At 43.4% G+C, this 14,131-nt stretch overlaps 1 protein-coding gene across 1 annotated transcript in view; it reads right to left on the bottom strand.

The window, feature by feature from the left end:
• The window catches only part of CCDC187 (coiled-coil domain containing 187), a 68,879-nt gene that overhangs the window by 6,565 nt on the left and 48,183 nt on the right, over window positions 1–14,131 (bottom strand). The window contains exons 21-28 of the mRNA XM_077836208.1: window positions 13,083–13,229; window positions 11,884–12,065; window positions 8,911–9,095; window positions 6,570–6,682; window positions 5,055–5,136; window positions 2,886–3,013; window positions 2,035–2,129; window positions 902–987 (exon numbers count right to left, since the gene is read on the bottom strand). Of these exons, the coding sequence (XP_077692334.1) occupies window positions 902–987; window positions 2,035–2,129; window positions 2,886–3,013; window positions 5,055–5,136; window positions 6,570–6,682; window positions 8,911–9,095; window positions 11,884–12,065; window positions 13,083–13,229 (1,018 nt within the window). The remainder of the gene's footprint in view (window positions 1–901; window positions 988–2,034; window positions 2,130–2,885; window positions 3,014–5,054; window positions 5,137–6,569; window positions 6,683–8,910; window positions 9,096–11,883; window positions 12,066–13,082; window positions 13,230–14,131) is intronic.

The raw sequence follows: 14,131 nt of genomic DNA, 5'->3' as shown, positions 1-14,131 counted from the left end.
AATTCCACTACCTGGTAGCAACAGTAGGCTGTTATCTTTTATGAGGACTGGCTGCTAAAGGGGGATTTGACTCACCTGCAAGTGTTTTTGTGATGTACCCCTAACTGGAGACAGAGCAATTAATTCACCTGGTTGCACCTCTTTCTTCTTATTATTATTTATTTGTATTAAGCCCAGCTGGGGAAGGAACTGTGTGGGGACCATAAAGGGAGAAAGCCGAGGCTGCTGGAAGAGAGGGGAAGAACTCTGCAGTCCATCTCTAGCTGGTAGAGAGTGAAGGAAGGACTTAGAGAGAGGCAGATGAGCAGCAAGCTTAGGAAGGGGCTGTGGAAACGGACCTGAAAGAAGGCCAAGGTAGGATGAAATCCAGGGAGACAGCAAATCTTAGCTGCTCACCACAAGGTCCCTGCCTGGACCAGAACCCAAAGGAGAGGGAGGATCTGGGGTCCCTTCCAGTCCACTGGATAAGGTGGTGTGGAAACACCCTGACACAAGGGAAGAAGGACTATGGAGTTTAGAGCTAGACCTCCAAGGAGAAAGCGCTGGGAGGCATCACTGCAAAAGAGTGGAAGGACATTCCTGCAGAGCCTGGGAAGGGGTGAAGAGCCCGCAGACGAGCGAGCCTGGGTAGCAGCAAAGAGTTATGTTCATTCGAGTTTAGTTTATTGGACTCTGTGTTTACCATGGAAGGGGTTAGACTAAACATGACCTGACTGAAAGGCTGAGCTGCGAGAAGACACTGGCCATCACAGGGTTGGAGCAACTGTTAGCAGGGAGAGCTAGAGGAGGAGAGTCTGCTACTCCCACATCCAGCCATACAGGGGCGCACCAGCCCTGAGTCAACCCTTCTACGGTGTTACACAAACACACAAACTTTATTGCCAAAAATTGTGTTTCTCACCTTGCAGTGGAAGAATTTTAGACACCTGCAGTTTTTTTACACCCATGTAAGTGATGTCCGAGTCTCGTTTGGAGTCCACATTTGTCCTGAAAATACAGTCACACGCTTGCTGGATTTAAAGTATCTTTCCAGTGAATTTAGGAAGAACTTGGCATCCATTAGCATTTAAATTCTGTATTTGGGTGATGTTAATGAATGCTGGATGTAATGTTAAATATGTCAATCATTGTCTACACTCAATAAATAAATGTGCTGGTAAAGACAAAATGGTATTCCTTCTTTTTTAAACTGTGTTCTCAGACACTTATGGCCTGATTCAAAGCCTTCTGAAGTCAATGGGAGTCTTTCTACTGACTTCAGATGATTTTGGATTAGCTCTTAGCAGTAATTTCTTACACATGTAAACTGGAAGTCAATGTACATTTTGCTTATGTGAAGGTTACTTCATCAGACCCATAAAACGATTCCGCATAAACAAACTGTCATTTTCAACAGGAGGAGTTAATGCCTTCAGTATCCTGACCCATTATGTTGCATCTTATGTGATCTTCAGGCACGTGTATACTATAAGCATAGATTAGGGCCAAAGTTCCCTTGTCTCTATGGCTCTATGGCTCCCAACGGTTGCAATGGGATTTTCATACTGGCCTCCAAGTGCAGGACTTGCCCCTTATATCTAAGTCTGTTTCACCTGGAAGAATAATACCTCCTTGTTGCTCAGCTGTGATTTCATATCATATTGCAATCCATTGCTCTGCATTTACTGTGATTCGACTGCTCTGGAAATCAATGCACGGCCTGAGAAGTCACTCAGTGAATGAGGGGTCTTCATTGGAGCTAAGCAATAGATGGCTCCACCCCCAGACCACAGAATGGCAGTGGAGCTATTCTGTGCTTTTCCCTCAGTGGGCATGGGGGGAAGGCTAGTGGATCCCTGCAGAGCTCCATGGCACACAAGGTGAGCAGACCCTTGAGCAGGGTCCCCATATCCTACTTCCCCCTTTCTGCAGTAGAACCAACAACTTGCATTGGGTCAGGGCTCCCTGAAACCTCCGAAGTTGGGGCAGGCTTTGATCCTCTGTGAGCGAAACAGAATATGGGACAGAAGTCCATGCTCTCAGGGGTTAATGTACCTCTGCTCCTCTGACCGCCTTCCTTTTCCTGTCTGTGATTCCACTGCTGAGGTTCCATCTGAAATCAGCCCTGACCCTCTGTCACCATCATTAGTCTGCATGGACCACGGTTAAGAGACAAAGGAAGAATCAGCCCCACTGATTATGTAGGAGAAAGAGAATATAAATGGAGAGCTGTATAAGTAGGGCCCTACCCAATTCATGGCCATGAAAAACGTGTCCCGCACCGTGAAATCTGGGCAGCCGGAAAGGGGCAACTACTGGCCGGGAGCCCAGCTCCGAAGGCAGCGCTGCCAGTAGCAGCAGTGCAGAAGTGAGGGTGGCGTGATGCGGTGTTGCCACCCCTACTTCCACACGGCTGCTGGCGGGGTGCTGCCTTCAGAGCTCCGTGCCCAGCCTGCAGCTGTCCAGCTCTGAAGGCGACAGCACAGAAGTAAGGGTGGTAATACCATGACCCTCCCCCATACAGCAGGCTTGCGGCCCCCCTCCCCACGACCCTGTTTGGGGTTGGGACCCCCACGGTTACAGTACCATGAAATTTCAGATTTAAATACCTGAAACTGTGAAATTTATGATTTTTTGAATCCTATGACTGTGACATTAACCCAAATGGACCACGAATGTGGTAGGACCCGACGTATAAGAGTTGTACAGCCACAGTAAGCCAACCTATCAGATTTAAGGGTCATACGTTAACATATCACAACAAAGTGACGGCACAAAGAGTTAGCTTTTATGTCACCAGCTTGAGTTCATGCTGTCACGCCGGCTGATTTTGAGCGTTTATTTGGTTGCCTGTTTATCTGGGAAAAAGCCAGTTTTAAAACATAAATAGCAGCCCTGCTACGTACCTTGTATGGACAGCAGGAGCCTTCATCTTCTCCTGCAGTCTCTTGGCCTCCTGCTTGCACCCTGTGCACCTTTGCCATTGTCAGTGTATCCCTCTCTAATTCTTCCGCCGAGGAGGAGGCAGCACGACCTGCAATACACCGATTATTGGGACACAGAAGGAAGAATCTACGGCCCTACGCTCTGTGTCAGCAGCACCAGGCTAGCTCTGACCATGAGAATGTAAAGTGGTGCTAGATGGTTCGTATGGCTCTTTTGACCCTTGTACGCAAGGATATTTTACTCCCCCAAGAGCTGTGCTAGCCAAACTGTGTCTTCTACCACTGTTATACATAAAGCTACTAGTCCCCTCTATCTCTCTGTAGATGGGCTTATGTAAAGCACCGATCACTGCAGTATCTAGCAGATATGTAGGTAATATCTCTGGCATGTTTTTATAAAAAAAATGGTCTAGTCTAACATGATTCTCGGACAAAAACTACCCCTGTTCACACTGGGAGCACAACCATGCCAGCGCTAATGAAACACGTTTGTACTATGTATAGTTTGCTTCTGAAAGCACTACATCAATGTTTGGGCAAGATTGATAAATATATTCTGAGTGGTGATGTTTGAAGAGTGCTAGGTATTTCCCATGGAAACACTGGAAAGAAACAACAAAATATCCATTCCAGTCACAGTTTTCCATGGAAATTTTCAGTTTTTCAAGGAAAAAAATAAAACCATTTTGTTTTTTCTCCTCCATTTTTTCCATTTCTGGAAGGAATAAAAGAGAGAAATGATTTGGGCATGAGAAAAGATCTAGAAAACAGGATGTTAAACTTAGAAGTGAAGGATAAGAGAAGGGTTGAAAGACCCAGATGAGATGGATGGATATTATCCAGAAGGATGTGATTAGCTGCAGAGTTTCCAATGAATGGCATCAGGAGAGACTGAAATGGAGAAAATGGACTCAAAAACACAACCCCATATAGATGGGACTAAACCTAGAAGAAGAAGGTAAGAGAATGGAGTGAAAGGGGAGAAAAAATGAGAACCAAAACATTCTGTATTTTTCAAAATTTGGCAAAACCATTTAATCGAAAAACTATTTTTTTCTTGAAAAAAGTGTAACAAAAATGTTTTGACCAGCTCAAATTTCAAGTCTGAGAAAGCCTCAGTAATCTTCCACCGTCAGCACAGAAGGAGCCAGCTAGGTAGCACTAGCAGAAAGCAAAATACCTGTCCTGTGCACAAGTGTTAACAGTTAGCCAATGGCAAACCTAGGTAATGAAATAGAGCTGAGCCTCTGGACAGGAATGCAAATGAGGACAAAACACTAAATGTGAAATCCTGGCCCCATTGAAGTCAATGGAAAAATTCCCATTGACTTCACTCACTTAAAATGTGACTACCCACATGCTCAAAGTTAGGCATGTACTTAAGTACCTTGTTGAAATGAAGCTTCTACTAGGCCTATGTAATCTGGATCGTTGTTATAAAAAAATAATTACACAAATGAATTGAGCATTCCTCATCATGGGTTCTGGGTGAATTTGATGCAATTAAGAGACTCTATGAGTAAAAATGATACAAATGAGAACTGATGTGACCATAAATATACATATTTATAATACGGAGACTCTGCATACACAGAACTATATAAATGATATAACTGTCTCATATATAAAAAGCCAGTTTTATTTGTTGTAAGTTGAACTGGGAGCAAGAAATATGAACTGAAGATAAAACCTGGAAACAAAAATAACTCCAGTATGTCCTGTCAAAGTCTATCTTCAGCTGATCTATGTTCTTTTAAGATGCAGACCTTTAAATTATTTTGAAAATACCTCAAAATAAAGTAAATTGTTAATGACACAATCCAAATAAGTTATGATTTTGTTCTGAGAAAGCAGTATAATCATCTCTCATAATAACCCTTAGACAGATCTCCAACATCTTGCCTGAAAGTGATTTATACATTCGGTACAGTGAGCAAGACACTTTGGTAATAAATGAGAAGACTGTCTCTCTTTCTGTCTATATTAAAGTTTGATTGAAGCTCCCGAAACAGATTGGACATAATAGCATTAAATATGATTTACCAGTTCCTTGAAGAGTATTTTCTATTTGAGCAAGGCATAAGCTACGTCAAGTGGAAAGTATCCCCAAACCTTTCATTGTAAACTCACTGTCATGGGAATTAATATCCTCATTGTCTTTAGGGGCTAGTGCTCGGTTTGAAACAAACTTCTTTTCCTTATGATTGGAATCCTAGAATGTAAATGTTCAAAGGTCAGAGTTAGTATCGTAAAAGGGGAGAGAGAGAGGCCAGGTCTACACCACAGACCTATATCGGTATAACTATACCCCTGAGTGATGTAGCTACACTGACCTAATCCCCCATGTAGACAGCACCATATCAATAGAAGAGCTTCTCCCGCCGACCTAGGTACTGCCTCTCGCGGAGGTGGATTAACTGTGCCAATGGGAGAAGCGTCTTCACTATAGCACTTCACTATAGTGACACAGCTGTACATGAAGACAAGCCCAGACTCTCTGCAGTTGGGAGATTTGGCACAAAGCCAGTTAAGCTATGTCTACGTTGCAAAGAAAAACCCGCAGCGCCAAGTCTCAGAGCCTGGATCAACTGACATGGGCTGTGATGCTATAATTAGCAGTGCAGACATTCCCGCTCACGCTGGAGCCCACACTCAGAGACCTTCCCCCCTTGCCTGGTTTCACAGCCCCAGCTCCAGCCTACACGAGAACAGCTACACTGCTGGTTTTAGTCTCCCTGCCTGAGCCCCACCAGCCCGAGTCCATTGACTCAGGCTCTTAGACTGGGCACCGCGCGTTCTTCTTTGCAGCGTAGACGTACCTCAGAGTACGTCTACACAGCAGCTTGGAGCATGCCTCCTGATCCGGATAGGCAGATTCACGCTAGCGCCGCTCAAGCTGGCATGCTAAAAATAGCAGTATAGAGGTTGCTGCAAGGGTGGCAACCTAGGCTAACCACTTGAGCTGGTTCCCACAGGGCTGGGCGGGCTTGGACTCGGGCGGCTAGCCAGAGCCATTGTCCGGGCAGCAATGTCCACACTTCTATTCTTAGCATGCCAGCTCAAACAGTCGGTGTGAGTCTGTCTACCCAGACAGGGAAGCTTGCTCCCAGCTGCTGTGCATACATACCTTTAAGGGCCAGACAGTGGCCAGGCCTACAGAGAGACATAAGGAGGCATAAGACACCCCCCCGTTCCCCCCACACACACACACACTTACCCTATGCAACCACCCTGCATTTCTGCTGCAGGTAGGTGGTGCGGATAATGACCTGCTGGTATGAGCATGTAATAGTAATGTAATTGAGCATGTAATTACTGCCCTTGGGAGCAAGGGAGGGGAAGGTTAGATCGCTGGTTAGGCCACACAGCATTTAAGCCTCAAATAAACAACACACAGCACAAGGGAGCCATATTTTCAAACCAGTTACCCTTAGTAAATTTAACCTAGCAAGTGATAAGAGCTCCTGCTTATAAAGCTATTCAAGATCTTAAATGGTGGAATTCACCCTTGTGCAGAGGAGCCAGTATGAAGCCAATGCACTACTTCATCCCTGTTTGGACTGGCGCATAGGCCTTGGGGTAGAATTATTGCAGTGGCCATGTGGTCATAAGTGGTCACAGGATCTCAAAGAAGGATGTGCTTACAAGAAATTCACGGGGGTTGTCTTCTATCAGAACAGGGGTGAGTGTAGCTTCATCCGTTTCGGCTGAATATGTGTGTTCCGAATGTAAGAGAGCATGACGCCTATCATTAATCTCTGAAAGACATGAAGTTCTTAAAGTTAAAATGGTGTATTTTTATGCATGGATAAGTTAACTTATACTTTCTTTTTTTGTTAAATTCAACACAAATTTTTCATGGTTTACAAAAAGTGTATTTAAGTAAACTTTCTAAAAAAGATTTTGCCCCAAATATTCCTTGTCTGAATAAAAATCACCCCAACAGAAGTAGCAGCAACTAACAATAATACTTAATACCATTCAAACATTTACTGTCTAATCACACAGCTATTTGTACACCCACCCTATCCATTTCATTAATTGACTAGCGCACCAGTCTCCAGCTATACAAAGCTATCCTTCCTTTTCGGGGTTCAACAAAAGGTTCTGTTTTTGTTAGCCAGGAAGTGATACTCAAGGATGGGTTGTTTATAGTGCAAGCTGGTTTTTAGCTAGTATTTGTTCTATTAAGAAAAGGACCCATGGATATTGTCAACCCTCATAAGAGTTCATCTTGCACAGTGAGTGTTTGTGTGTAAGAAAATAGTGATCACATTTTCCCGTGGGAGATACCATGAGATTTCCAGCCTGGAGAAAAAAACAATGATTTACAGCAACACTTAGATGCAGCTTTGCCAACATCTTAGAGTCTCTATTATTTTTTTACTGTTAAAAAGAGACAACCCGTGCCTGCCAATAGTGAGGGTGCAGAGTGAGGGCAGCTGGCTTCAGCAGTGTTACTGAACACGCTCAGTCTATGTGAGCATGCTCAGTACAAGCTAAGCAGCAAATCTGGGGGCGGAACATGTCCCCCCTCCACATGTCGCCTCTGCTGTCAAAGGGTGAAACACCTCTGTGCAGGGGCTTGGGGTCCAAAGTGAAATACTCTTTCAAAGTACAAATCTTCATCTTGGGTGAAAATTTTACCCCCGTGCAGAGAGCTAGCACAAGACTTTTGTATCACTTAAGGCCAGCTTAAGCCCCATAGCTTTACACTTTTTGGGTGCAATCATGGCCCTACTGAAGTCAATGAAAGTTTTGCCATTGACTTCAATAGGGCCAGGAGTTCACTCTCTGAATGCAATGCAGATGACACAAAATATATGGGGTGCATTATGAAACATCATAAACCTGGAACATAACCTCTGGACATGCGTATCAACTGTCTGCCAGCCCAACATTATCAAGCTGCATTCTGTATACTGCAACCAACTGTGCGGCACATAAAATGTACTGCCTGTCTGCAAAAGACCTATTTGTATTTATACTATCTTCTGGTTCCAGCATTCTTTAGCTTCTTATGTTGTGATTTCATGGCCCTAAAGAAACCAGTTTGACATCTATTTAATTCCCCTAGAACTAGTGTTTAAATCTATCCTCTTAACCAAGTTACACTGTGTTATAAGAATGAAACCATTCTGCAGTGGTTGACGCTCCCTAGTAACTCTTGAGTAGACCATAATCCAGAAATCCAATCTGGCGATGACAAAAACATGGATAATTGTGGCAAGGTCTACTTAGGACACCAAAATGTAGCAAACCTAGTCCAACAGAAATATTTTACATTGGTTTAAATGAGGGTTGAGACTTACACTCATAGACTTTATGGCCAGAAGGGTCCATCACGATCGTCTAGTCTGAGCTCCTGCACATTGCAGGCCACAGAACCTCACCCACCCACTCTTGTAACAGACCCATAATCTCTGGCTGAGTTACTGAAATCCTCAGATCATGGTTTAAAGACTTCAAGTTACAGAGAATCCACCATTTACTCTCATGTAGACCTGCAAATGACCTGTACCCCATGCTGCAGAGGAAGGCAAAAAACCCCCCAGGGTCTCTGCCAATCTGACCTCGGGGGAAATTTCTTCCCGACTCCAAATGTGACTATCAGTTAGACCCTGAGCATTTCAGCAAGACACACCACCAGCCAGACACCTGGGAAAGAATTCTCTGTAGTAACTCAGAGCCCTCCCCAACTAGTGTCCCATCACAGGCCGTTGGGGATATTTGCTACCAATAGTCGCAGATTGCCTGTAATGCCATTGTAGACAGTCTCATCATACCATCCCCTCCATAAACTTATCAAGCTCAGGCTTGAAGCCAGTCTTGTGGCCTTGAATTAACTGTCCCCTTTTAACAGATCATTTAAAGTGCTACATGGAGGGTTTCAGCTTTCAACTTCTACCACGTTTTCTTGTTTTGACTGAGTGGTCATGCCACTCATTTGGGATGATTCTGGCATGGAAGCTTTTGTATTGCATACCTGTGTTTTCAGAGTCTTTATCCATCACGAGTGGGCCTGTGCTTTGATCACTGGAATCACATGGTTCCTTGTCCATTGTTTCAAACACTGCAGGGTCTTGTGCTCCTGACCATTGCTTCCACCTCTGAGGCACCTCTGCCTGTTGCCTGTATTGCAGCGATGTTTTCTCTTTCTCAGTAGGAAATCTGTACACAATTAGACAAGCAATTAATGATTTCAGGTTGGATTCATGGTTGCCAATTAATCATGACAAACCCAGGGGAAGTCAATAAAGGTACGTATCAAAGGCTACTGCAAGTCCTTCTTAGAGGCTGGAGAATGCTTATGTGGGTATAGTTGTAGAAAGAGCAGCAGAATATTGAAGTCAGTAATACTCCCTGCATGGAGCATTTGCTTTTCCATTCCAAATACAGTTAGCAAAAAAAATGGCATTTTGCCGTCATCTCATCTATTGCTGGGTTTTGCATAGCTGAAATTCCCACTCTCTCACCCATACACAGTGGAAGACTAAAAAAATAAATAAATCAGCAGCATCAAGGAAAACAAAGTATAGGACCAAATTCTAGCCTTTGATGCCCACATGCTGCTCCCACTCAAGTCAGCAATGATTTGCTAGATTTCAACAGTTATTTTATATGAAAAAATCTAACATAACAAATCTGTGGCTATTTGAACTTCACATGTTGGTCACTGAAATGGCTTTGAACTTAAAAGGGACTAGGAAATAGAACTCATATCCACCTACTCCAGAGGCATAGAGCTCTACCATTTGAATTAAAGGAGATTCCTCATTAACTGTTAGCGGTACAGGCTCCATGACACATAGTTGAGCAATTTGATTCCACCCAGCAGAGGGCAGTGGTGCATACTAGCCATTTACTATAAAAACACTGAAACACTTTTCATATGTTATCCATTGGGCTAAAACTAACTATCTTCGCATCTAGGAATTAATCAGCTATTGGATAGCCGTGAAATATATATTTTTTATTTTCTTTTTTTTAATTTGAACAAAATGGTTTTAGGTGGTCATATAAAGCATCTAATATCACCAATCCTTAAAATTACAATTGGAAATACATTTCAGAAGATGTATTTGACTCCTTAGCTGAAAACTGTTATTTGACAATATAACATGATTATATAATTGTTTTTATTATTTTTGTTTCCTTTTATAATTATTATAAACAGTGTAAAACATTCAGATTAAAGCCACTATACAGAATAAAACTTAATAAGTATAATTCTTTAGGATGAAAAATGGAGAAAAAGCAATAATCATGAGGAAGTGGTATAGATTTGCTTAAATTTACAGCAATATCTAGTCCTGCTCTGCATAAAAATACGTATAGTATCTGTTCCAAAGCCCGCTTAAGGCAACAGGAAATTTTCCATTGACCTCAATGAGCTATGGATCAGGCCCCAAGTCCTGTAGGAGAATGCTGAAAAAACAATATAGGATTTCCTCTGCTGTTAACGTTTTCCTATTAAACTGGGGCACCACTGTTGCAACATTTCCTGTTTGGGTGAGGCTCGAGAGATGGTTTTAGCCTCTTTCCAAATGAGCCAACGTTGCAAGGAGTTTTGAAGCAGCCTGGAAGCAGAAAGTTATGCAGTCAGATATCACAGGCGGCTCTTTACAGGCTCTGGAATGCAGCACCTGGATACCAGCCTGATCCACTCACACAACCGAACAGCAGCACTGCTGTCGGAATATCAGCGTTTACTTGTTACGTCTGGGCAGTTTGAAACATTATTTCAATTTTGCCTTAATTTTGTAAGTGTTGCTCTACTGCCTACCCCCACAACAGCTCTAAGACAGTAACAGAGAATGCCAATTGCTTTTAATTATTATCCTGATCGGTATAAAATATTAATGCACCTGCACTGGTGAACAGATAGCATGCTTACCGTTCTGTATTCTTACACGTGAACCAGATCAGTATACAACAACGCAGCCACACTTTGGGTACATCTGGGTACAGGCTGGGTACGCAGCCACAGTTTGGGTACTAGGCCCTGTCTGCTATGGACTTGGGCTAATATTTACTTTTCCACTATGAGCAAACTTGTCAGTAATAAGAAGTGAAAGTCCAGCCAAGAAACCTTCCTAACGATTCCTGTGACTTGTAATCAATAACAACATGAATTATAGATCACTTTCATGCAGAGATTTATTTGAAAGCCTTTCCCTCTGGGAAGCTAAGTAAATGCCCAGTGCTAACTCACCAGCCTGCTAGACTGGCTCTTAGTTATAATGAGTGAGTCTCCTTTATATAGAGAGAGGTGTAATTTATATTTCCCTATATTACACATATAAGATATATATATATATATATATATATCAGCCTGCTTTGGAAGGCTGCTGTTCAGTGGGTATGTATGAAATCCCAGGAGTGTTTTTTAGATGTTATTTTCAGAAGTGCTGAGCACCCACTGCTCCATTTGGAGTCAATGGGAGTGGCAGGTACTTAGATGGGAGACCATGAAGACAGTTCAGACACCTGCCTGTTGGACCCACGTGCCAGCAAAGGAGCGTGCACCACTGTTTCTGGAGGGGATATCTTTCAGATGAGTTATAGTAGCGTGGTTCCACTATAGCTCGTCATTAGAGATCATATAGCCCTTTCTTCATCTCCAAATTCCAACTCACATAACTGCATTCTGCCTACAGAAACTCCCACTGCTGTATCAACTGGGCACAGGCTCCCTTTCTGTCCTAACCTATTGTGTGTTATTGCTGTACGCTGCTCAGCAGCTGTAGCAGTGTGTCCCACATGTTCTGTGTAACCATGACAAGTCCCTTACATATCTCTCAGGAGTGCTGGACGCTTAATTAGCTATGTTAGTGAGTCTCAATGCCTGACTTTAATGAGTGGTCAGTTAGCTGGGGTATAGCAACACACATCCTTTCCCCAGCTGGTTTTATCAGTAACCATAACTGTAAAAAAGAATTTAAAAGCTATTACCGACCTCTGATATTTCCTGCTTTGTGTATTATTTAACTGGGCACACCAGTTTCCATTCCTTGACAGAACAGGCCTTTGTGAGTATGCTGTAGCTTCTGCTGGCACGGACGATATTGCTGGACTGGAAATTGTCCCAGTCTTCTTCTGGTTTATTGCTTCTTCAAGGTCTGCTGAGCAGTTTGTAAACTAAAAGGAACAGGGCAATGCATAAGAGTTTACCTGGGTTTCTTCAATGAGTGTCGGTTCTGATTTCAGTCATTTTCCATTCCAAGGGACTACTGCAACCTCTAGTCCCTGACTCTTAACAGGCTGAAAGAATAACCAGTAAACTCCCATTGACTTTAATGGGAGCAAGGTTCGGCCAAAGCCCTCACTGAATGCTTTTGAAAATGCTACCCTTAAAATATATGTAATGGGCTATACTGATACACCAGTATAAATCTGCATTGGCTGAAGATAGTGGTGTTACACTAGATTGGTTCTGATGCAAGGAAATCCTGAATCCTGAGCCCTTTTCTGGAGGTGTGGAGGGCCCTTTTTACTGCGGAACCCCTGCAGTCCTGCTGTATAGAGGAGGAAAGATTTCAGGAGCCCACTGAAAGGGGTGTGCATCCTCTGTATTGTGGCTCTTTGGGAGTGGAGCGTGGGCAACTGATCTGCTATCTTGGATATGTACCTCTTTTGAGCAAAGCTGGTATTACCAATGCCAGATTCTGCCAGATTGACTGGCAGTGTAGAATCAATATAAAGACCCCTCGCCCAGATTATGGTGAGGCGTCACATTCATTTGCACTGATATTTTTGAAGCAAAGGGCTAGAAGATTAATCCCATGTGCCTTTCCTCTCTCAATTCTGTCACATCATATGTGCATCCCTTTTCTGTGGGGCAGAGCATTTATATGCTGATGCTCAAAGGCCGCTAGGGTGGAGTGAAATTTACCCATGCCAGGCCTCCAGCGCAGCTGATACCAACTCTGCAAAACTGTATTCACCAGCTTGTTGAGGCAAGTAATTTTTTTAATGGGAAAGTAAAATATCATTCCTCTTTTCCTATAGGAGTCAATACCATAGCAACATTTATCGTTGCTTTAGCTTCGTTACTGCAGTTAATAAGATACCAAACCCATGACTTTCCTCTACTTGTAACGCCCCCAAATCTGCCAGTGCCAAATGTTACTGTAGCCTTTTAAGGGTTCTATTAACCTGTGGCCCTTGTGCCAACCCATGCAGCTCCCACTGGAGTTGTGCTGTTGACTCCTGCATCAGTAAGATTTCTCTCTGCTGTTTTAATAGCAGCTTTCTCTCCTGGTGAGCTGCCCTGTAGATATTTCGCAGGTGCTGGATTTCCGCCTGCACAGAACAGACAGCGAAGAGGGGGGAGCGTAAATTACAGTTAAAATACAAATACACATGAAAATGGCCTACAGGTCAGTTTATTATTATTAGTAACAGGTGGAAATATTGCAATTAAAGTGCATTTTGGGTATTCAATATGCATCGCTATTTTTATGTGCATTTTGGTGTACAATTTTTTCAGTCTTTGCTTTGAGCAGTGCTTGCTGACTTGTGCCCAGATACGGGAGATTACTGGCAAACAGGTAAAGGAAATGTTTCACAGAGTTATCAGAAAGTGGCAAACTGTCCTGAATGTTGATGAAAGCATTCACAGAGAAAACTGGGGGGCTGGGAGAGGTGAGAGTGAGGCATGGTCTAGTGGCACATGGGAGCCAGAAACTCCACACTTGAATCTCAAGCTTTGACGCTGGCTCCCACTGCCCACTTGGGCCTGATTTTCCAAGGTGCTGAGTACCTGTAGATCCCATTTCAATCAGAGAGAGCACCAGTGCTCAACACTGTAGTATAACAGGGACTGAAGAAAGAGGGTCAGGTTTTATGAGGGACCTATTTGGTGAGACACCAGGGGCTCAAGTGAGCATGCTGGGCCAGGTTGCTATTAGATACACAGGCCTCTCTCCAGGTGCTTCTGTGCATGCTCAGTAAAGATCTCTGTCCTACGACTCTATCTGCTCACTGCAACACGTATTGCTCATGAAACAAGCACCTCTGAAAGTCAGGCCATTGGGTCAACTTTTCAAAGGTGATCACTAATTCTGGATAACTTGGTTGTTGCTTGCCCAACTTGAGACAACCCGGGCCTAGTTTTCAGGTGGGCTCGGCTCCCACAACTCCAAATGAAGCCATTAGAGCTGTGGGTGTTCAGCTGCTCTGCAAATCAGACTCCTTCAAGGCAT

This window comes from Eretmochelys imbricata, chromosome 16 (genome assembly GCF_965152235.1).
Source record: "Eretmochelys imbricata isolate rEreImb1 chromosome 16, rEreImb1.hap1, whole genome shotgun sequence".
In the NCBI taxonomy this organism is placed as follows: domain Eukaryota; kingdom Metazoa; phylum Chordata; order Testudines; family Cheloniidae; genus Eretmochelys; species Eretmochelys imbricata.
The sequence above is the reverse complement of the archived record's forward strand: the minus strand, read 5'-3'. Positions and strand labels throughout refer to the sequence as shown.